Here is a 25,791-nt window from a genome sequence, read left to right on the forward strand (position 1 = left end):
GGTTGAGAGAGAAGAGTTAATGAGAGCGACGTTATAGTAAAATAATTCAGAAAAACCTATTTTTGAGATGCCACATAATTTTGCATATTTTAGAATTAATGTGCATTATCATGCTCAAAACATGAAATTTCCCTATTAAAATCCCACAGATGTCAGAGAAACATAGGAAAATTCCTACGAACGGGAAAGCCTTGTCTGGTGCAGTTGAACGTGCCTACATACACATGATTTTGTACATACTGCTGAGATACTTGACAAACTATTTTGCAGTTTAAAAGTCTACCGAATATTGGAAAATAGAATGTCTTTCTTTTTATAGCACCACTGATTTGCAGGCTAATCACGCAGTGGACCACAAAAATTTACACAGCAATGTAGCATGACAAGATTCGGATCAACGATTAGCACAAATATAGGATTCACCCCAAATGCAAACGATTATAGTCACTTTTTGTGAGAAAAATTCCTAGTGTTTGGTAAAACTCAGCGACCCATTACGCCAAAAGTCATGGATATTATATCCCAAAAGGGACTTGATTAACAAACACGACAATTTTTCTTTGGGAGCAAGGCCATTAGTTTGAGAAAAATTATTCATTGAACTCTAAAACTTGGCTCATCCGTATTTTATTTTATTTTATTTTTCTCACGACCTTACCTTAAATAGACTCAAGAATACGAGGTACGCCACTATAATATATTTGCCCATAGAAGTGATAATTGCAAGTAGAGTGAGCATTGGTTAAGTTTTAGAGCTGCTTGTTCAAAAAAGATCCGAGGGAAAGGAAAAGGAAAGAAAAATGAAAAAATTGCTTTCATCCAATTAATGAATCTGAGCAAGTTGGGTACTTAACAAAAGCCAAGTGGTCCAACCAGATAAATATCCTTGGTTGAAGAATTATCTTCCTATCTTAGACTGATAATTTTCGTATGCCTAATATCCAAAGCAACCGTGACCAAATAATAAAAGTGGGAGTGACAAGGATATGCCATATACAGATGCCGACAGAAATGTCATTGTTGCTTGATTTGTTTTGTATGGAAAGGGATGAGAACGAAACTGTTTGGCATCAGACAGACTACATCAAACCTACTGTTTGCCCCGAACATGGAATAATATCCAAACAGCCAAAAGAAATGGATTAAAATAAAATATGTAACTATTAACAAACAAAATAGTGGACACAAATTTCACAAATGACAAATAAAGTGTAATAAGATGTACAGGATAACTTTTATATAGAAAGAGAAAATAATTATTTTTGTACTTACAAAAAACTTCCCATCTTCACTGCCTATATCTTGGTCGATCAACAGAAGCACTCCACTATTGCTGGCATGAGATTTCTGAGCTCATCAACATGGCTTTTGTCAGATATGTTTCCTTCTAAGTCTCTCATTCTTTAAACATTCCTCCTGGGCATTAATTGGAAATTAGGAAACAATCTAGACCACTAGATCAAATTCTCTATACTACTTCAGTTCTCCTGACTACTAGTGATTGATGATGACTTTAAATATTGTTAACAGAACTACTGCTATCACTATTATTTGAACTTGCTTGGCCTACTCTAGGGGAAGAATACTACTCAATCAACTGACAGTAAATGGAATCAAATTCACATTATGCTGCAGAACATCCAAAAATTTGGACGTAGAAGATTTTGACTTTTGAAAAACATATCTGACTAATTGTGCTTTCTATTAGACAGCGCAGCTAAACTCTGACCTGACTCTGTTTCTTTTCCCCCTCCTTTAAGAGGTAGAACGTAAAAGTGAAAGCCAAGATTCCAATCTACAGAAATCACGTGATTTTAAGCTCCACTTTGATTTATACTACAAGAGGTAATTCTAAAATATCCACCAAATGCTCCACTAATTGTTGATTTTAAAAAATGTTGCAAGAGAAGTGCAACCTAGAATCAAAAGATGGTAAGTGCAAGAGCAAGAACCGCCAGGTAAAAGGTGGAGAAACACGGCTTTCTCAAGCATTAGAATAACATACAACCTTCGAATAAATTATGCAAATTCAGTAACTAAGAAATCAATTTTAAAAACAGGTGATAAAAAAGTGACCTTAATTACTTGGCCCAAATGGTTTGAGTTGATATATATTAAACCTTAGAGCGCATACCTGAAAAATCTTCAAGAGAAAAAACCATTGTCTTTCTGCTGTAATTTCTGCAGTATAACTTTCTTTTAGAGCATCACATACTTGTTGCTGTTCTTCAAGCCCAAGTTGCAGTTTTTCCAGTTTCTATAAAAAGGACGCAGCAGTAAAAGCCCCTAAGATCGTTAGATGTATTTCTATATGTTATAGTGTGAATATTAGCTGTGTTATAGTGTGCATATTAGCTGTTTATTAGTTGACAATTAGGATTAATTAATTGATTTAGTTTCCTAGAATAACTTCTCTAGTTGTGTATAAATAGATGTTATATTTTCAATACAAAACATAATTCTCTTCACATCTCATTACATGATATCAGAGACAGGTTCTGGGGTTGAGATTCGAAATTCGAAATTAGGGTTCATCACAAATTGGGGTTTGCAATTAGGGTTTAATTTTCTTTCATTTTTAGAGTTCCTATTTCGGAAACCTCCATAGCCCGCTGCCTAGTCCCCCACGCGTCGGCGCATGCGCCGTTCTGCCGCCGTGCTTTCGACTCTGGTTGGTCCCCACGTCTTTCTCGGCGCTTTTCTGCCCAGTTTGTGTTCTTCTCCGGTCATTTTCATCTCTGTTTTTGTGCAGATCTTGTGTTTAGGAGGTTTCTTTTCTTGGCTTTGTTTACTTGTTTTCTCCATATTTACTTTTAAGGTTATGGCTGAGACAAAATCAATGGTATATGATGTGGTTTCTGTGATGTCTAAAATCACGGGCCATAAACTGAATGGTTCGAATTATTTGAACTAGAGTAAGACTATTCGGCTTTATTTACGAAGTATCAACAAAGATGACCATTTGACTGATGATCCTCCTAAAGACAAAGGTGATTCGAGACAAGCATGGCTCAGGGAGGATGCTTGCTTGTTCCTTCAAATTCGAAATTCCATTAATAGTGAGGTAATTGGCTTGATCAATCATTGTGAGTTTGTTAAAGAACTAATGGATTCTTTTGAATTTTTTTATTTGGGAAAAGGGAATCTCTCTCGTATGTATGAGGTTTGCAAAGCATTTTACCATGTGGAAAAACAAGATCAGTCGCTTATAAACTACTTTATGGCATTTAAAAAGACGTATGAGGAGATTAATGTGTTGCTGCCATTTAGTACCGACGTGAAGGTTCAACAAAAACAACGAGAGCAAATGGCTATTATGAGCTTTCTAGCTGGGCTCTCCTCTGAGTTTGATTCTGCTAAGGCACAAGTTCTTTCTAGGTCTGATATATCCTCTTTACAAGATGTCTTTAATCGTGTCCTCCGCACGGAAATAACACCACCCATTTCGCTTAATGGTGCCTTGGTAAGTCGCAATAATAAGTATGCGCCTGGGAGATCCTCTAATCCAAGTGGAAACAAAGGAGGTAGTTCACGAGGATTTGACACTCGAATGTTGGAATCTAGTGGCATTATTTGCAGCTATTGTAAAAAAACCGGGCCACACCAAGTTTGAGTGTAGAAAGTTACAGTTTAAAAACCAACATAAACACTCAGCTAATGTTGCATTTAATAGTGATACCTCTAACAAATCAATCCTTATCTCTGCTGATGAGCTTGCCAAGTTCTCCAAGTATCAGGAATCACTCAAGTCTTCATCTTCTTCTATCACTGCTATTGCTGATTCAGGTAAAACTAATGCGTGTCTTCTTTCCTCATCCTCAAAATGGGTCATTGATTCTGGTGCCACAGATCATATGACAGGTAATTCTAGTCTCTTTACTTCATTTTAGTCTTCTGCTTCTACTTCTACAGTTACTTTAGCCGATGGATCACCATCGTGTGTTCGTGGGTCTGGCAGCATCACTCCTATCCCTATGCTTTCTTTGTCTTCTGTCTTACATTTACCTAATTTATCATTTAATTTGCTCTCTGTCAGTCAACTCACTCGTAATCTCAATTGTTGTGTCTCATTTTTTCTTGATCATTGCTTATTTCAAGATCTTATGACGAAGAAGATTATTGGTAAAGGACATAAATCTGGAGGTCTCTACACTCTTGATACATCGCCACCCAGCTCTATTGCTTGCTCGAGTGTTCCTTCTCTCTTCGAGGCTCATTGTCGGTTGGGTCATCCATCTCTCCCTTTACTAAAGAAGCTTTGTCCTCAATATAGTACGGTGTCTTTCTTAAATTGAGTGGTGTCAGTTTGCAAAACATCATCGTCTTAGTTCGAGTCCTAGAGTCAATAAACGTGCTAGTGTTCCTTTTGAATTAGTTCATTCTGATGTTTGGGGTCCTTCTCCTATTTTGTCTAAATCTGGATTTAGGTATTTTGTTACATTTGTAGATGATTATTCTCATGTAACTTGGTTATTTTTAATGAAAAGTCGTTCAAAGCTATTTTCCCTGTTTTGTGCGTTTTGTGCTAAAATAAACACAATTTAATGTTTTAATTCGTACTTTGCGAAGTGATAATGCCAAAGAATATACATCTGCGTTACTTCAATCTTATGACTCAGAATGGCATACTTCATGAAACTTCTTGTGTTGATACCCCATCCCAAAATAGTGTGGCGGAACGTAAAAACAAACACCTTCTTGAAACTGCACGAGCTCTCTTATTTCAAATGCATGTTCCTAAAACGTTTTGGGCTGATGCAGTTTCCACATGGTGTTTTCTCATTAATCGAATGTCGTCCTCTGTTCTTCAAGGTCAGATACCTTACAAAATTATTTTTCTGCAAAAGTCTTTGTTTCCTGTTGACCCTAAGATATTTGGTAGCACTTGTTTTGTTCGAGATGTTCGTCCGCATGTCACTAAATTAGTTTAAGTCTTTGAAATGTATTTTCCTTGGTTATTCCCGTCCTCAAAAAGGCAACCGGTGTTATTGTCCCAATCTTAACAAATATTTGGTCTCCATTGATGTCACTTTCCTCAAAGATACACCTTATTTCCATTCTCTGCCCGTTCCCACTCGTCAGGGGGAGGACGATGATTTGTTGGTCTATTCTATCACATCTTCTTCTCCCGACTCGAACCTATCACCAATCTCGCAACCTGTTCTTGTGAAGCCTCCTATTCCTCAAGTTTACTGCAGATGACAACCTCTTGATTCATGTCCTGTACCTGCTCCTTCATCATCAGATCCGAACCCGAGCAATGATCTTCCAATTGCATTACGCAAAGGTAAACGTCAGTGTACTTATCCCATTTCTTCTTTTGTTTCTTATAATAACTTCTCGTCTTCCTCTTGCTCTTTCATTGCTTCCCTTGATTCTATTTCTATTCCTAACACTATTCGTGAAGCCATATCTCAACCTGGTTGGCATACTGCAATGATAGAGGAGATGAATGCTTTAGATGATAATGGTACTTGGGACTTGGTCGATTTACCTTCAGGGAAACAGGCTATCGGTTGCAAATGGGTCTTCACAGTTAAGGTCAATCCAAATGGGTCAGTTGCTCGATTAAAAGCTCGTCTTGTCGCCAAGGGCTATGCTCAAACTTATGGAGTAGATTATTCTGAAAATCTACAAAATTGACATCTGTTCAGTTGTTTATTTCCATGGTAGCTACTTATCATTAGCCTTTACACCAACTTGATATCAAGAATGTTTTTCTTCATGGTGAGCTTCAGGAGGTGTATATGGAGCAACCTCCTAGGTTTGTTGCTCGGGAGAAGTCACGGCGAGTTTGTCGTCTTCGAAAATCTTTATAAGGTTCGAAACAAAGTCCTCGTGCTTGGTTTGGAAAGTTTAGTCAGGCTATTGAGAAATTTGGTATGATAAAAGCAAGTCTGATCATTCGGTGTTCTACAAACAATCAGAAGTTGGCATCATTTTGTTAATTGTATATGTAGATAACATTGTTATTACTGGAAATGATACTATAGGAATCTCTTCTCTTAAATCTTTCATTCATACTAAATTTCACACGAAAGATTTGGAGGTGTTAAAGTATTTCTTAGGAGTTGAGATCACTCAAAGTAAACAAGGTATCTTTCTATCTCAAAGAAAGTATGTCCTAGACTTATTGACTAAAACAAGAAAATTGGGGGCAAAACCCTGTAGTGCTCCAATGACTCCAAATCTGCACCTTACAGGAGATGGGGAACCATTTGAAGATCCTGAAAAGTATCGAAGATTGGTTGGGAAGTTGAATTATCTTACTGTGACTCGTCCAGACATTGCCTACTCAGTTAGTGTTGTTAGTCAGTTTATATCATCCCCAACAATTGATCATTGGGCAGTGTTAGAGCAGATTTTGTGTTACTTGAAAGGAGCACCAGGACGAGATATTGTGTATGTGAATCATGGACACACTCATATTGAGTGTTTCTCAGATGCAGATTGGGTCCAAAGTAGATAGAAGATCCACTTCAGGTTATTGTATTTTTGTTGGAGGGAATCTGGTCTCATGGAAGAGTAAAAAGCAAATCGTTGTGTCACAATCTAGAGCAGTCAGAATATCGAGCTATGGCACAGTCTGTGTGTGAGATAATGTGGATATATCAACTATTGACTGAAGTAGGACTTAAAACTGCAGTACCTGCAAAATTATGGTGTGATAACCAAGTTGCTCTTTATATTGCAACTAATCCTCTGTTTCATGAACGGACATGATTAACATTTATGCTCTAGCTTGAGGGAGAGTGTTATAGTGTGAATATTAGTTGTGTTATAGTGTGAATATTAGCTGTGTTATAGTGTGTATATTAGCTGTTTATTAGTTGACAATTAGGATTAGTTGATTTAGTTTCCTAGAATAACTTTTCTAGTTGTGTATTAATAGATGTTATATTTTCAATACAAAACATAAGTCTCTTCACATCTCATTACACTATACAAAAAGCATGAAGAGTGAAAACACAACAAACATAAATTGGGGCCAAGTTATGGCTACTTTGTACACAAAAGTACAAATGCAAGTACACGCCAAATTTTACTCTAGTAAATTGATGTAATCATACGAGGAAATAAGTACTCCACTATAAATGATTGGTTATATGTTCCCAACAAAAGGCGTACAAACAACAATGAGTAACAAAAGATATTAGTTTCATTTACGAAGTGCCAATTGATGTGACATAAAAGAGGAAAGAGGACGTCATTTATAATTATGTAAACCAAAGAGATTTCTTGCACCACCTAACTCAACTAACCAAAACCTTTCTATTAGTTGTATATTATACTTAGAATATCAACCCAGGCTTGTGTATATCGTATATATCTGATTCTTGGGGATTATTTTCCTATTTTTGTGATATTGTAAATCCGACAGGTGTAGATATTATCTAGACCCTAATTTTAAGGAGATGTTCTAGGGGATTTTGTATCTGGCTTTTCTATAAATTTTGTATATTTTTTACGCTTGAAATGAGAAATATGATTCATAGCAAACTCTGAGAACTACAAGGTATCAAAGCTCCAGAGAGAGTACGATCCATTCCCTAATTTTTTTCTCTCCTTCTGCTCCGGTTGCCTTCTTCGGTGCCAGCCACTCCAATTCATCTTCGACGTCTTCTTTGCCTACCCTCCATTATTGAGCCTATTACATTCAGTCCCTATTCCCTATTCCCAAAAATCGTCCATTCCCAAAATCAATAAAACCCTAAAATCATCTCTTTCATTCCGAAGAAAAAAAAAACTTAAAATCGCTCATTCCCTGTCTTTCAATACTGTTCAATCCCAACATGGTAGAATCTGAGCAGACCTCCAGGGAGTCATCCATGACTAATCCCTCTCCTGCTGCACCCATAACCTCTCAGCTACCTCCATCCCTAGTTGAAAGCAACTTTGTCCCCATCATCTCTCACAAATTGATTGGCCAGAACTATCTTCAGTGGTCACAGACAATGATGATGTTCATAAGCGGAAGGAGCAAAGATGAATACCTTATAGGAGATATGCCAAAGCCAGAAGCAACTAGTGCTGAGTACAAAAACTTGGAGAGCCGAAAATAATATGGTAATGTCATGGTTAATTAGTTCTATGATAACTGAAATAGGAGAAATTTTTTTGCTTTACACTACAGCCAAAGATATATGGGACGCAGCACATGAAACTTTCTCTAGTAGTGAGAACACAAACGAGCTTTTTCATGTGGAAAGTACACCCTAGGACCTTTGTCAAGGTGAGAACTCAATTACAATTTATTACACAACTCTTACTCGTTATTGGCAGCAACTGGACCTATTTGAGACACATGAATTGCAGTGCACTGAAGATCGGGCATATTTCAAAAAGATTGTAGAGAAAAAACGCATCTTTAAATTTTTGAAGGGGTTGGACAAATATCTTGGTGAAGGGGCAGAATTCTTGGAACCAAGCCTCTTGCGAGTTTGCGAGAGGCCTTCTCAGAATTCGCAATGCAAACAGTATGCATTGCAAGTGGTAAATAGGCCAAAGTGGTTGGCACTGGAACTATCTGTCTCTCAAATAATCTCTCTCCAATCTGTCTCATTTGTGCCAGAATTTGACCACAGTCTTATATTTGTTAGTAAGTTGAATCGAGATTTAAACTGTGCAACTAAATTTCTCTCTAAATCATGTGTATTTCAGGACTTGAGCTCGGAGAGGATGATTGGCAATGCTGATTTTCGTGTTGGCCTTTATGTTCTAGATGTCAACAACCCTTCAAACCATATTGTCAGTCATCAATTTCAAATGAGTCATAGTCTCCTGTCTGCTAGTCAATTTAATAAGGAAAGTGAGATCATGATGCGGCACTTTCGACTTGGTCATCCAAATTTTATGTATTTGAAACATCTGTTTCCATCCTTATTCATCAATAAAAATCCCAATTTATTTCATTGTGAAGTTTGTCAATTAGCAAAGCATACTAGGAACACTTATTCACCACGATCATACAAACCTAGTCACCCTTTCTCCTTAATTCAAGGTGATATTTGGGGACCATTCCGAATTCCTAGTGTGACTGGTACTAGATGGTTTTTACTGTTAGTAGATGATCATACACGACTATGCTGGACATTTCTTATGGAAGAAAAATCGGAAACCAAACACATTCCAACAATTTCATGTCATGATCAAAACCCAATTTCAAGCAGAAATTCAAATCCTCAATACTTATAATGCCAAAGACTTCTTTAATTCAAGTCTTGGTCCGTATCTCAAATCTCACGATGTTGTTCAACAAAGTTCATGTGTTGACACACCACAACAAAACGGTGTTGCAAAACAAAAAAACCAGCATGTACTTGAGGTTGCTCATTCTCTATTATTTCAAACCAATCTGCCTAAGAAATTTTGGGGCGAGGCTATTTTAACCGCAACATACCTCATCAATCGCAACATACCTAAAATTGTTGGTAAAGTCATATATCATTCTGTAGAGGAGATGAATGCTTTAGATGACAATGGTACTTGAGACTTGGTTGATTTACCTTCAAAGAAGCAGGCTATAGAAAACAAATGGGTGTTCGCAATTAAAGTCAATCCGAATGGATCGGTTGCCAAATTGAAAGTCTGTCTTGTTGCTAAGGGCTATGCTCAAACCTATGGAGTGGACTATTCTGACACTTTTTCTTCTGTTGCAAATTTGGTCAAGCTATTGAAAAATTTGGTATGAAGAGAAAGTCTAACCATTCTGTGTTCTACAAACAATCAGATGTTGGTATCATGTCGTTAGCTGTTTATGTGGATGACATTGTTATTATTGTAAGTGATACTGCGGGAATCTCATCTCTTACGTCGTTCATTCATACTCAATTTCACACAAAGGACTTGGGGGTGCTAAGGTATTGATAGGATTAACCCCCTACAAAATGGTTAGAACATAGAAAAATGGACACTAGAGATGAATAGAAATCAGCTTGTATTGATATTTGCCAGGAGTTCAAGAGCCTGGTCTCTCCCGAATGTTCACAGCCAACCAATTACTCAACAACAATAGTCTCTCCTTGATCTTATTCTACAAAGAATAAAATTAGAGAAGATGTGAAACTATTTTTTCTTGTATATTCGATCAATACTAGGTGCCTTTTACAGGGAATGAACAGAATAATCACAATAAATGTATCTTCCCTACTAGTTGCTAGTATCTTCCTTTGTCAACTAGTGACTTGTTAAGCTTGCAGACAACCTTTGCATCAGGAGTTTCTTCAAAGCCTGGTGGTTGGCTCATGTAAACTTCCTCTACAAGTTTACCATTGAAAAAAGCATTTTTTACATCTAGCTAATGTAATTCCCACTCTAGATTCGCAGCAAGCGAGAGTAGGACCCTAATAGTTTTCAACTTGGCAACCAGAGCAAAGATCTCAGTGTAGTCAATCCCATAGGTCTATTTGAATCCATTTACTACCAACCGTGCTTTATACCGTTCAATAGAGTCATTAGCATTATACTTGACCGTGATTTGTACCATTCAATAGAGCCATTAGCATTATACTTGACCGTGAACACCCATTTGCAACCCACAACACTTTTATCGGGTTGTAGTTCTACTAATCTCCAAGTATCATTCTGTTTGATCGCTTTCATTTCTTCTAGAATAGCTGCTTTCAACTCAGGAATTTTAAGAGCTTCAATATTCCTAGGAATAAAAACATCTAACAAACTAGAAGTGAAAGCTTTAAATGAAGATGACAAATTTGAATAAAAGTTGAATTTGGAGATGGAATGTTGAGTGCAAGACCTAACTCCTTTTCTCAAGGCTATAGGAATGTCTAGACCAGTGTTTGGGTGATTATTACCTGACTCGTTTGGAAGAAGAGGATCTACCATCGGGTTGGCTTCGTGACTATGTTGAGGATTCATGATTTAGTTATTTTTTTGTCGTCTAGAATAAACACGCAGCTCTTGTTGGTTTGGAGGATGTGTATCCGTTTCTATTAACCTAGAAGATAAGGCAAGATCTTTTAAATTTGAATTTGTTGGAGGGTGAGTCGATTCTGGAAGAGTGAGTCAATTCTGGAAGAGTGAATCAATTCTGGAAAAGATGAGTTTGTGGGATGTGATGGAATTATGGATTGACTCAGAGGTAGTTCCAATCCCCATGACCACTGAGCTTCATTCTCTTGATAAGTATTGGTCTCCCCCTAAAGTGAGGTGGGAGAGAAGTATGGAATGTTTTCAAAAAAACTGACATCTCTGGAGACGAAGATTTTTTTTGGTAATAGGGTAGTAGCACCAATAGCCTTTTTGAGTAAGATAGTAACCAATGAACATAGTTTTAATGGCCCTAGGGTCAAGTTTAATGCAATCCTTAAGATGAATATGGACAAAGGCAGTACATCCAAAGGTTTTGACAAGAAGAGGCTTTGAAGATAGATGAAGATATGAAGTCTGAAGAAGAGAATATGGTGTCCGAAAACCAATTGGACAACTAGGGAGACGATTGATGAGATAGGCAGCAGTAAGGATGGCATCACCCCAAAGGTACTTAGGAACGTGCATAGTAAAAAGTAGAGTTCAAGCAACTTAGAGATGACGATTCTTACGTTCAGCAATGTCATTCTATTGAGGGGTATTGACACATGAACTTTGATGAATAAGGCCTTTTTCGAATAAGTAGGGTCCTAAGACAGAATTGAAATATTCTGTGCTATTATACGTTCGTAATATACAAATAGATGTCTGAAATTGTGCTTGAATCATGTTATGGAAATTTTGAAACACGTGAAATGTATCAGACTTGTGGTTGAGGAGATACACCCAAATAAGACGTGTGATCATCAATAAACGTGATAAACCATCGATGACCATGGAAAGTAGTGACTTTTGAAGATCCCCACAGATCACTATGAATTAAAAAGAAAAGGCTGGTTGGAGTATAATGTTTTTGAGGAAAAACAACCCGTGTGTGCTTGGCAAATTGACAAATATCACATTGCAAAGAACCATAATTATTATTGGAAAATAATGAACACAAATGTTTCAAATATGAAAAACTTGGGTGACCGCGTCGATAATGCCATAATATAATTTTGCTAGACTTTGAAAGAGAAACGGAGTTTATTGTAGAGATAGAATTAGAAGTCAAACTAGATGAGCAAGGTTGTTATATTATTGGTTGACGATTTTCAAAGAAATAAAGTCCACCATGAATCCTAGCAATACCAATCGTCCTTCTCGAAGATAGTTCCTAAAATTGACAAGAATTGGAAAGAATAGCAAGGCAACGATTGTCAGTAGTCAACTTACTAACAAAAATTAAATTGCATGTTAAAGAAGGGACATGAAGGACTGATTTGAGGATTAAATCAACCGACAATTTAATGGTACCAATTCCTGCAATAGGAGAGGGTGCAATCTGCTATTCTGACACTAGAAGGATTAGAACATGGAGAATAGGATTCAAACAAAGAATATAAACTGGTTATATGATCAGAGGCACCAGAATCAATTATCCATGACAACAGAGCTAGACGTAATATGAGATTCGAAACCCAGAACCCCATTGTAAATAAATTTTACCCTCAAGTTTATGGGTTGTGATATGAAGAAAGCTGCTGTTAGGGCTATAAAGAGAGCCCATGGAGCCACAAGATTGGTTTTAGGCCTAAGTTTGGGCTTGAAGTTGGGTGGGCCCACTGGTTTGAGAAGAAATCTTTTCACTAGTTGACATCCTCAAAGGAAAACAAAACAAAACCGTCTGTTAAGTTGGCTGGTGTGATTGAGTGGGAGATCGTGCTACTAGGACGTGAGACCGAAGGGAGGTGAGATGTGCGACTGCCGTGAGTAGCTGCCTGAGTGGCCGAGACCCACCGGCAAGTTGCGAGGAAAACGAAGGGAGGCCATGAGAGCTTGTGCGACTTGGAGAATAAGTGTGCGACTAGAAGATGCTGCCTGACATGAACAGGGAGGAGGCGATGATGGAGGGCTTGTCGGAGAGGATGACAGGGCCATGCGACTTCTCTGGATTTCCGATGATGCCACTGGGCTTCAGGAGTGTGCATATGTGTGAAATGAAAGAGGACAGATGCTGCCAGAGCCAGAGAAGACAACCGGAGCTTGGAAAAAACAAAAAATCTGAGGAGAGAGAAACGAGCCTATAGCTCTGATACCATAAAGAATAACATGAGAAAAGATGCGAAACTATTTTTTCTTGTATATTCAATCAATACTAGGTGGCCTTTTATAAGGACTATACTGAATAATCACAATAAATGTCAGAGAACAAAAATCCTATAAATAAGGAAACTTATACATAATAAAAGACTACAACTATCACACCTAATACTACAACTAATATTGCATCTTTGTGATTTTATTTCCTGACTGCCAACATTCTACAACTCAGGTGTGTATTCTCTCAACCTACACCTTACTTACACTACATTATCACTCATATAACTACTCATTTGCTAACTCAGCACCATCTGTTAAATTGGCATTTGTATTACCATCTGTTTTACCCTCCATTGCTGACTTGGCACCCACTTGGCTTCCTTTGCCTCTTCTGGAATACACATAAGTAAGAGGAGGCCTATCAATACCCCCACCTAAAGACGCACCTTGTCCTCAAGGTGGAAATGTGGGAATTGCTCTTGACCACCGAGAAATCCTCCCAAGTTGCTTCATATGTTGGCAGATTAGTCCACTTGATGAGAGCTTGTGGAGACACCTTTTGAGTCCCTAGGCGTACATCCAAGACCCACTTCGGCTCCTGTGTCCATTCTAACTCAGTAGTCATATTAGTAGGGAGAGGTGTAGCTGTCTAATTTGGTTCCAATGCCACCCATAACAAAGAGACATGAAAAATTGGGTGAATGAGTTAGTGGGCAATTTCAGCTGATAGGAAACCGCACCAATGCGAGCCACTACAAGAAAAGGCCTAAGGAATCGCAGTCCAAACTTCTCATTCTTCCTTCTAGCCAAGGACCTTTGTCGATATGGTCTCAATTTCACATACACCAAGTCCCCCACATAAAATTGCATCTCTCTTCTCTTGTTGTCCGCTTGTGCTTTCATCTTTTGCTGAGCACGGATAAGGTTGGCGTTAAGTGTGTCAAGAATCTCATCTCTAGCTTGGAGGTTCTGGTCAACAACCGAGACATTTGTGTTGGCTGTTTCAAAACAAATTAACAGTGCTAGACCCCTATGATAAAGAGCTTTGCAAGGTGCCATGCCTGCGAAAGAATGAAACGAAGTGTTGTACCAATATTTCGCCCAAGATATCCACTTTGCCCACTGGTTTGGATGAGAACTCACAAAGCATTTGAGATATGTCTCCAAACAGCGATTTACCACTTCTGTTTGTCCATCGGACTGCGAGTGATAAGCAGTGTTGTGCTTGAGGGACATTCCTTGTAAACGAAAGAGTTCTTTCCAAAAAAGGCAAAGAAAAATCTTATCTTGGTCTAAGACAATGGATCTAGGAAGCCCATGGAGTTTGACCACATCTCGCACAAAAACGGCAGCTATTATAGTTGCTGAAAACGAAAGACGAAGGGGAATGAAATGGCAATATTTGCAAACAATCCACTACCACAAATATCGAATCAAACCCATTCGAGAGGGGCAATCCTTCAATGAAATCCATGGATATCCTCCCAAACCTGCTCTGGACCAGGAATTGGTTGGAGCAACCCCGCCGATGATTCAGCCAAATATTTGTTCTGTTGACAAATGACACACTCTGAGACAAATTTCTAAACATCCTTCCTCATACCCTACCAATACAAATCAGAGGCTAGCCGCTGAAATGTTTTGAACACGCCAGAATGACCCCCCACCTTACTACCGTGATATTCCTGGAGTAGCATAGAAATAAATGGTGATGTAGAAGGAAGAACCAAGCGACCTTGAAACTTCAAGCACCCCTGATTCATGGTATACACCCCACAATCACGGCCCACTTGTAACTCTTGTATAATCTGAGACAGTCGGATTTGTGGCCACTTGTGACTGTAAGTTCGAAATCGAGAGAACATTAGGAACTGAAATGGCAACAAGAGTAACCTCTTGATGCATGCTGGACAAATCATCGGCTGCCTTGCTTTCAAGTCCCGATTTGTACTGGATGTCAAAATCATAACCAAGGATCTTTGTGAGCCATTTCCGATGCTCAGAAGCCACTAATCGTTTTTCCAACAAGTATTTCCGACTTCGCTGATCCGTGCGCACCAGAAACTTACTCCCCAACAAATAAGGTCTCTACTTTTGAATAGCAAGCACAATGCCCATTAATTTCTGCTCATAGACTGACTTAGTGCGAGCTCTAGGTGATGGAACTTGACTGAAATAAGAAATTGGGCGCTGATTTTGCATTAATACAGCCCCTAATCTAGATCTCAATGCATCTGCCTCTAGAATAAAAGGAGCTGAAAATTCCGGAAGAGCTAAGACGGGAACCGAACACATTGCCTCATTCATTAAGGCGAATAAAAGCTTCCTGGGCCTCAACAGACCAACCAAAAGCATCCTTGCATAGTTAGTCAATGAGAGGTCAAGCTATTGCACCATACCCTTTAACAAACTTGCAGTAATACCCCGTGACGCCTAGAAACCCGCGCAGCTCCCTCAGTGACTTGGGAATCGGCCAACTAGCTGTAGCAGCCAGCTTGCTCGAATTCGCCGAGACACCCTCGATTGAAATAATGGGACCAAGGTACTCTACACTTGGTTGGGCAAAGAGAAACTTCTTTTGATTAGCATACAACTGGTGCTTGCGTAGACAATCCAACACTAACTCCAAATGTTGCATGTGTACCTCAAGAGATGGGCTGTAAACCAATATGTCATCAAAGAAAACTAGCACGAATTTACGCAAAAAATCCTGAAATACCTTGTTCATAAGTGCCTGAAAAGTGGTTGGTACATTTGTAAGACCAAAGGGCTTCACAAGGAACTCATAGTGTGAAACGTCGTTTTTTCGACATCCTTAGCCTCCACTCTAATCTGATGGTATCCCAATTTCAAGCTAACTTGGAAAAAATTGTCGCTCCATGCAACTCATTCAATAACTCATCAATAATCGGTATTGGAAATTTGTCGGCCACCGTTTCTCAATTCAAAGTCCGGTAGTCCACACAAAATCGCCAACTCCCATCCTTCCTCTTATCTAGGAGTACAAAACTTGATAACAGACTTGTACTTGGCTATATAATCCCTACTTTCAACATTTCAGCTACTAACCACTCTATTTCATCTTTTTGGGCCTGAGCTTAACAATATGGGCGAACCGTAGTAGGACCAACCCCACCCTTAAGTTAGATAGAATGCTCACGAGCCCGCTGTGGAGGCAATCCCAATGGCATATTGAAGCCAGACGCATAATGCTGCAGCAATAACGTCATTGGTTGTGGTAAAGATGTAATCTTAGCTTGTGAATCCACCGATAAAGCACCCAAGTGCACCCAAAATCCTTGTCCCTCCTGCTGTACCGTATGAACCATTGCCTTAAGGGAGATTGGAGACTTACAGAGGCTAGGATAACCCTGTAATGTCACCCATAAACCCCCCATTTCAAATTTCATATCCATTGTCCTCCAATTAACCTGCATATTACCCAAGGTCTCCAACCATTTAATTCGCAAAATCACATCTGCACCACCTAATTCCAAAGGCAAAAAATCGATTACCACCCTCAAGGTCCCCAAATCCAATTCAAGTTGCCCACAAATGTCGTCCAAGTGAACCTTACTCTCATGCCTAATAAGATTCCATAGCAAGTAGTAGCGGTAATAGGTATGTTAGCCACTGTGAAAATATCCATGGAGATGAAATTTTGGGTTGCGCCACTGTCAATATGCACTGTATCCAGTTGCGGCCCAATCTTTCCCGCCAGTTTCATTGTATGAGCAGAAGAGATTCCCACCAAAGAATTCAATGAAAGTGTTGCTAAATGCTCCTCAGTGAAACTCTTGGCAGAGGAATCCGAAGTGGGAGGAGAGTCCAAGGGGGATGGTGGAGCTTCATCCATCATTAACATTACTTGGAGGAACTTTTGTTCACACTCATGTCCACAGTGGAATTTTTTATTGTACATGAACATTATGAGAAAAGATTCTCTTTTCATCTAAGATAACACTTTCCATATTCAATTGTTCTAATAAAAATAGGCAAATACCTGTCGGCTACCCTTTACGATTCCCTCCATGGAGTCAATGAGTTTCATGCGACCCATGGTGCTTGAAATGGCAACTTGAAACTGAACATTACCAAAATAAAAATGCATCAGTGATAAATATTATAAAATAACGGATAGGACTACAAAATCAACATAAATGTACACAAATTATCAGCATGCATATATTCAAAATATGAGAAATAAAGTAGGAAATAATGCACTCCATAACACAGAATTAGCCAGCCCCATCCTGAACAAAGATTAACACATGGTGTTTTGTTACCAATAGGAAAGATATTCTAATAGAGGCAGCCCTTGGTTGACTCTTTTAGAGGAGACAATTTAGGATTCAATTACCTCTTCTTGATGTTAGTTGTATATTAGTTGTCTAAATTAGGTGTATATTAGCTGTCTGATTAGTTTAATTCTAGGTTTCTAATTATTTAGTTTCCTAAGATAGATTCCTAGTTGTGTACGTATGTGTATTACTTTTCAATGAAGATTATGCGAATACAATTCATTTTTCACCTTAGATAACATGGTATCAAAGAATTAGATATTCAAAATTAGATTTTTTTTCTCGGATTGGGTTTTCATTAGGTCTTACATAAACACAAAAATGAAATTTGAAATTAGGTTTTAGGTGTTTTAGGGTTCTTTTCGACACCACAATTTGGACAGAGAATTAGTTCTCACTGCCTATCCAGATCTTCTGCCCAGCCACTGGAGTTTGGTCACCAGAATCCACTCACGTGGGCCTCACGCACCGCTGACGTCCTCTACGCCAACCACCACGCGCCTAAGCATACAGACGCGTGATTGCCGGAAATTTTCTCCGGTTTCTGCTGACGTGCCAACGTACTTCCCTATCCTCGTGGGGTTACCTATATCTTGTTTGTTTGACTCTTCCTTTGACTTTTTCTTTATTTGTCTTTCTTTGGGACAAAGTTTGGATTTTGTGTATTCTCTATTCTACCGTGTTTTGCTCTCTTGTCTTCTACTATTTTCTTCTACGTTTCAAGGTCTGATGGCTGAAAATAAGCCTTCTCTTGTGGCGGATATGGTAGCAATGATGTCTAAAATCACAGATCATAAGCTAAATGGTTCGAACTATTTGGATTGGAGTAAGACTGTTCACCTTTATCTTCGAAGCATAGACAAAGATGATCATTTGACTAATGGTGCTCCTAACACAATTCAAAGGAGAAGATGATCTGACATGGCTCAAAGAGAATGCTCGTTTGGTCCTTCATATTCGTAATTCTATCGATAGAAGATGTAATTGGCTTGATCAATCACTGTGAATTTGTTAGGGAACTAATGGATTATTTGGAATTTTCGTACGTTGGCAAAGGGAATCTCTCCCGCATGTATGAAGTTTGCAAAGCCTTTTACCGTGCGGAAAAACAAGATCGGTCACTTATAAAGTAATTTAAGGCATTCGAAAAGATGTATGAGAAGATTAACATGTCGCTGTCTTTTAGCCCTGATGTGAAGGTTCAACAAAGCCAACAGAAGAAGATGCCTATCATGAGTTTTCTGGCTGGCCTTTCTTCTGAATTTGAGTATGCTAAGTCACAAATTCTCTCTGATTCTGAAACCTTCTCTTTACAAAACGTCTTTAGTCATGTTCTACGCACACAAAGTCCTCCATCTATCCTGGTTAGTGGTGCTTTGGTCGGTCGAAATAATAATTGTCCTTTGGAGATCAACTAATCATAGTGGAAACAAGGGTGGTGGCTCACAAAGATTTGAAACTCGAACGCCAAATTTTGGAGGCATTATGTGCAACTATTGTAAAAAAACCAGGTCATACAAAATTTGAGTGCAGAAAGCTTCAATACAAAAATCAGCAAAAACACTCGGCCAATATTGCATTTATTAATGATGCCTCTGATAAATCAGTCATTATTTATGCCGATGAATTTGCCAAGTTCTCACAGTATCAGGAATCACTCAAGTCTTCATATTCTTCTGTCACCGCTATTGTTGATCTCACAGTATCAGGAATCACTCAAGTCTTCATATTCTTTGTCACCGCTATTGCTGACCCAGGTAAATCCAATACGTGTCTTCTTTCTTCATCCTCCAAATGGGTCATTGAATCTGGTGCTACAGATCATATGACAAGTAATTCTCATCTATTTTCAATTTTTCAATCACACACTTCCACTCATACCATTACTTAAGCTAACGGGTCGCCATGTTGTGTTCGTGGGTCTAGCACTATCAATCCTACTCCTTTGCTTCCTTTGTCCTATGTCTTACTTTTACCTAATCTATCCTTTAATTTGCTCCATGACAGTCAACTTACTCGTAATTTTAATTGTTGCATCTCATTTTTCCCCGATCATTGTTTATTTCATAATTTTATGACGAAGAAGATTATTGGTAAAGGACACGAGTCTGGAGGCCTCTACGTTCTTGATACATCGCCATCAACTTCTATTGCTTGTTCAAGTGTCACTACAGATTTTAAGGCTCATTGTCAGTTGGGCCACTCATCTCTTCCATTGCTCAAGAAGCTTTGTCCACAATATAATAAGGCGTCTTCGTTAGATTGTAAGTTGTGTCAATTTGCCAAATACCATCGTCTTAGTTCGAGTCCTAGAGTCAATAAACATGCTAGTGTTCCTTTTGAATTAGTTCATTCTGATGTTTGGGGTCCTTAACCTATTTTTTCTAAACCTGGATTCAGGTATTTTGTTACTTTTGTGGATGATTATTCTCGTGTAACTGGACTATTTTTAATGAAAAATCGTTCTGAATTATTTTCTATATTTTGTGCTAAGATTAAAAATCAATTTAATGTTTTCGTTTGTATTTTGCGAAGTGATAATGCCAAAGAATATACATTTGCTTTATTTCACTCATATATGGCTCAAAATGACATACTTCATGAAACTTCTTGTGTTGATACTGCATGCTAAAATGGTGAGCAGAACGTAAAAAACAAAAATCTTCTTGAAACTACACGAGCCATCTAGTTTCAAATGCATGCTCCAAAACCTTTTTGGGTCGATGCAGTTTCTACCGCGTTTTCTCATTAATCGCATGCCATCCTCTGTTCTTAATGGCGAGATTCCCAATAAAGCCCTTTTTCTCGACAAGTCATTGTTTCCTCTAATATTCCACGACGTTATCTTCATTTATTTACCAATTTCTTCCCCTTCTCTTTCCTATTTTGATCATAGTTAACGTTAAAGGCTAGATTTTTTAACTCCCTACTTCCCCTCTTTTTCGTTTCCTTGGTCTTAGGTCTTAGGTCTTCCATTAACATGAAGTCCCATATCTTCCTATCTTATCCTTCTGCAGATTAACTTGATTATTCTCCTCCTAGACTTCGTCCTCTGTGGTATGAATACTATCCTGGCCCTCATCTACCATGCTTAGCTCAGTATCCATGTTTAATGATAGGCTGACTCCATCGAGATAGTGCTCAAAATCCCTTTCCATATTAGAAACTTCAATGTCATACCCCTCTTGATTTGACCCGCTACTTTATGAACTCAAACGAAGAACTTCATCTTCCACCGTCTCTTCAAAAGCTTAATGATTTTCAAGGTTATCCCTCCACTCCGCCCAATCTTCCTGCACCTCTCTCATAATACTTCTCTTTCCAAAAGTTTTCCTATTTTTATTTCTGGATAAACCTTCAACTTCTTCTGGTCATCATCGCTGCTGTCTTACCTTTGTAATTCTCAGAGTTGGGCCACTTTTGGGACTTTCCTTACTTTGTTTGTAATCAGGCCACTTGCTTTTTTTTTTTGTTTGTAGAAATCTTTATTTCCTTTCGGTTATATATTCTTCAATCTTCCTTTATCTAAAAGTGATGAAATAAACTATTTTATTTCTGTGTATATTTTACAACCTAGAATTGATATTTTATTGGGTTTTTACTAATTGTAGAAAACATTCTATTTTTAGCATTTATTTAGTATAGCTGTATAATTGTAGTAGATATTATTAGATTATTCTGATTAGGCTAATTGATTTACTCTAGAATATTTGTAATTATTTTTTGTATATTTGGTATTAACTACCAGATTTGTTAGAGTTGTACAGTGCCTAGTGCCTATTTAAAGGCCTTATTCCTCGTGAATAAAATATAAGAAAAAGACTCTTTTTCCACACTAATCAATCCCTTTTAATACACAATAAAACTAATAAATAAAATCCTTATAAATCAGAGAACTAAATAACGAAAAACAAATCCAAAGGATTTGATTTCCTATCTATTCTTATCTGTCGACACTCCCCCTCCCCCTCAAGATGTACTATAGATATTGATGAGTCCAAATTTACTTATTAGGAAATCAAATACTTACTCAGATAACTGCCTTGTGAGAATATCAGCCAGTTGTTAATCTGTATGTACATAGCTAATGTTGATGATTCCTGCATCAATCTTCTCTTTAATAAAGTGACGATCTACTTCTACATCCTTAATTTTGTCATGATGTATAGGGTTATGTGCAATACTGATAGTAGATTGATTATCACAGTAAAGCAAAATAGGAGCTTCATACTCAATCTTCAATTCCTCTAATAGGCGTTTGATCCATATTGCTTCACACTCCATGGGCCATAGCGCTATACATTGTTTCTGCACTGCTTCTTGCAACCACTATTTGTTTTTTACTTCGCCATGTTACCACATTACCCCATACAATTGTGCAATACATAGAGGTAGATTTTCTATCATCAATTGACCCAGCCCAGTCTGCATCTGGGAACATTTCAACCTTTCTTTCAGTTGTCTTTCTGAAGAAAAGACATTTTCCTGGTGTTTGCTTGAGACACGTCAAAATTCTATATACTGCATTGAGATGTCCTTGACATGGATCATGCATAAATTGACTGACCAGGCTTACTGCAATGGCAATGTCAAATCTAGTATGTGAGAGATAGATGAGCTTTCCTACTAGTTGTTGATACCTCTCTTTGTCAACTGGGCTTTCCTTCAAACATTTTCCTCGTCTCCGAGCTCAATTGGAGTCTTGCTAGGCTTGCCCCCAAGCATTCATGCCTCTTCTAAAAGGTCAAGGGTGTATATTCTTTGCAACACAGAAATACTTCTTTTGCTTCTAGCAAATTCCATTCCCAGAAAATACCTGAGTGCACCGAGATCTTTGACTTTGAATTCCTTTAACAACATTGTTTTGATCGAATTCATCTCTTCAGTGTTGTTACCAGTAATAATTATGTCATCAACATACATAATTAGTACTAACATTTTCCCTTGTCCCAAGTGTTTAATAAAGAGAGTGTGATCAGTCTGACCTTGCATGTATCCAAGTCCCTTAACTACTTTCAAAAAACGATTGAACCATACTCGAGGAGATTGTTTTAAGCCATAGTGTGATTTGTTTAGCTTGCAGACTTTGGTTGTATTAAGAGTCTCTTCAAAACCCAGAGGGTGACTCATGTACACTTCTTCTAATTCACCATTCAAGAATGCACTTTTTACATCAAGTTGATACAACAACCAATCTAGGTTAACTGCTAGCGAGAGTAATACTCTGATAGTGTTGAGTTTGGCTACTAGAGCGAACGTTTCATTGTAGCCGATTCCGTAAGTTTGAGTAAAACCCATGGCAACTAATCGAGCTTTGTACCTCTCAATAGATCCATTTATATTATACTTGACAGTGAACACCCATTTGCACCCTATTACCTTATTGATTGATGGCAACTCCACTAATCTCCAATTTCCATTTTGTTTAAGTGCTCTTATCTCTTCGAGAACTTCTGTTTTCCATTGAGTACCAAGTGCTTCGTCGATATTCCTGGGAATCACAACATCTGATAGACTAGAGGTAAAAGCTCGAAATGGAGATGACAATTTTAAATATGAAATGAGGTTTGAAATAGGTTAGTGAATGCAAGATCTAGTTCCTTTTCTTGATGCAATAGGAATGTCTAGATCTGATTGAGAGTTTGAGGGGAGAGTACCTAGATCTTTTGAGGGAAGTGGTTCTATCACCGGATTGGGCTCTTAACTATGATGAGGATTCGAAACTTGTTTATTTTTTTCTCTTCTGGAATACATTATCTCCTTCAGTATGTTTTGGTCTTGAGGATGTTCTTCTGTTTCGGTGATTTCTTTAGAAGATGGATGTGGATGTTCAGAGAATTGATGGTTTTCTGGCACAGGAGAGGATGAAGAGTTTTCTAGCTCAAAGAAAGACAATTTCTGGCTCAGAAGAAGATGGAGTGGCTAGGGGTATTTCTAACCCCCACGACCACTAAGCTTCTTTCTCGTGATGGTTGTGCTCCCCTAAAGCAAGGTGGGAGTGAAGTAAGGAGTATTTTTTTAAAAAGTAACATCACCGGAGATCCATGATTTTTTGGTGAGGGGACAATAGCACCGATAACCATTTTGGGTAGGAGAATAACCTAAAAAAATCGTCTTAACGACTCTAGGATCAAGTTTACTCCGATGTTGGCAATGAACGTAAATAAAACCAGTACAACCAAAGACTTTGACTGGCCGAGTATTTGTAGAAATGTGAGGATATAGAGACTGAAGAACATAATATGATGTCTTGAACTGAAGGAGCCGACTAGGAAGACGATTAATGAGATAAGTAGCAACGAGGACAGCATCACCCCAAAGATATTTGGGAACATGCATATAGAACATAACAGCACGGGCTACTTCTAAGAGATGACGATTTTTTCGCTTGGCAACCCCATTCTGCTACGGAGTATCCACACACAAGCTTTGATGAATAATCTCATTTTGTATAAGATAGGGACTGAGGGCTGTATTGAAATATTCAAAACCATTGTCGGTACGAAGTATTCGAATAGATGTTTGGTACTGTATTTGGATCATATGGTGGAAGTTTTGAAATACCTGACATGTTTCAGACTTGTGCCTAAGCAGATAGACCCAAGTGATACGTGTGTGATCATCAATGAATGTAATGAACTAACGCTTACCATGAGAAGTAGTGACCTTTGAGGGTCCTCATCATCACTATGAACAAGAGCGAAAGGGCTCAAAGGTGTATACATTTTCTAAGGAAACAAAAACACTTGTATGTTTGGCAAATTGACAAATATCACATTGGAAATCAGCAACCTTTTTATTGATAAAAAAAAAGATGGAAACAAGTGTTTTAACTATAAAAAACTTGGATGCCAAAGTCGACAATGCCATAACATAAATCCTAGCACTGCCAATCATCCTCCCCGATGATAGATCTTGAAATTGACAAAAATTGGACACATATTTACCAAGACAATGATTATCAACAGTTAACTTGTGGCCAGAGATTAAATTGTATTTCAAAGAAAGAACATAAAGTACTCATTTAAGAAGTAAATCAGCAGACAATTTAATGGTGCCAATTCCTACAATAAGGGAGAGAATGCCATCTGCAATTTTGACACTAGATTTAGTGGAACATGGAAAATAAGAATCAAACAAATGAGGTAAACATGTCATGTGATCAGTTGCACCTAAATCGATTATCCATAGTGTTTGTGAAGCGGAAGAGAGATTACCAGTGTGCAACTGAGGCACTACGAGACTCGGGACCAAACTTGGGTCGCATGGAAGAATGACTTAGAAGTGCTCAAAGTTGTACTTTACATCCAATATCCAAGTACATGTGCTATAGCAAACTCACACCTAAGTTTAAAGCCTTTGCAACCAAACTGGAAGACAATCATTCTGAGGCACATATATGAGGCTTTCTTAAGTTCCGATTGGAAGAAGGTTGATGATGAGGGAATAGGTGCATTGGGAGAAAAACAAAACATGGAGAATAGTCGATCAGCCAAAAAACAAACCTACAGTAGGGTGTAAATGGGTGTTTACCGTAAAATATAAAGTTGATGGCAATGTTGATTGATATAAAGCAAGACTAGTTGCAAGAGAGTTCACTCAAACATATGGAGTGAATTATAATGAGACATTTGCACCAGTAGCAAAGTTGAATTCGATGAGAATTTTATCATCAATTGCTGCTAATCTTAATCGGCCTTTGCAGCAACTGCATATAAAAAAAAAGTGTTTTTAAATGGTAACTTGGAGGAAGACGTATACATCAAGATTCCTCCTGGTTTTGAAAGAAGTTATGGAAGAGGACGGTGTGTCACTTGAAGAAATCTATGGCTTAAAGTAGTCTCCGCGTGCATGATTTGAGAGATCTAACCAGGTAATAAAAAGATACAGATGCAAGCAAGATCAGTCAAATCATACTTTATTCCTTAAACATTCCGGGGATGGTAAGATACATAATGAGAGTTCTAAAGTTTTCGAGATAATACATTCTGTATTATTGAGTTATCTTTTCTGCAATATACACATAAATAGGAATGCAAGAAAGCTATTTTAGGAAGCTAATAGCTGTACGAAATTAATCACTAATTAATTTCCTGATTTCTACCTTTGACTTATTCTTTTCTATTTACAGCCCAAATCTCATATTATACTATTTAATTACAGAATATTTTCCAACACTCCCCCTCAATATGGCTTGTAGATGTCTTCCATAGCTAGCTTGCTGATTAGGAATTCAAACTGCTGTTTGTATAGCCCTTTGGTGAGTAAGTCAGTTGTTAGTTGAGTAGTTGATATATTCGGAATGCAGATTAGGCCACTCTCAATCTTCTTTTTGATAAAATGCTTGTCAACTTCAATA

General features: G+C 38.0%; 1 protein-coding gene across 2 annotated transcripts in view; it reads right to left on the bottom strand.

The window, feature by feature from the left end:
- Positions 1-801: 801 nt before the first annotated feature.
- The window catches only part of LOC133804161 (uncharacterized), a 28,653-nt gene continuing 3,663 nt past the window's right edge, over positions 802-25,791 (bottom strand). Inside the window, exons 7-10 of one of the 2 annotated variants that reach the window (XR_009878330.1) lie at positions 17,135-17,215; positions 2,135-2,257; positions 1,273-1,416; positions 802-1,093 (exon numbers count right to left, since the gene is read on the bottom strand). Coding sequence is in view for 1 of the 2 variants with exons in the window: in XM_062242328.1 (XP_062098312.1) it covers positions 1,372-1,416; positions 2,135-2,257; positions 17,135-17,215 (249 nt within the window). In the remaining variant the exon portion in view is untranslated. Of the gene's footprint in view, positions 1,094-1,114; positions 1,417-2,134; positions 2,258-17,134; positions 17,216-25,791 lie in introns of those variants that run through there. The other variant, XM_062242328.1, reaches the window with a different exon arrangement.

Source organism: Humulus lupulus, chromosome X, assembly GCF_963169125.1.
Source record: "Humulus lupulus chromosome X, drHumLupu1.1, whole genome shotgun sequence".
NCBI classification, from domain to species: Eukaryota; Viridiplantae; Streptophyta; class Magnoliopsida; order Rosales; family Cannabaceae; genus Humulus; species Humulus lupulus.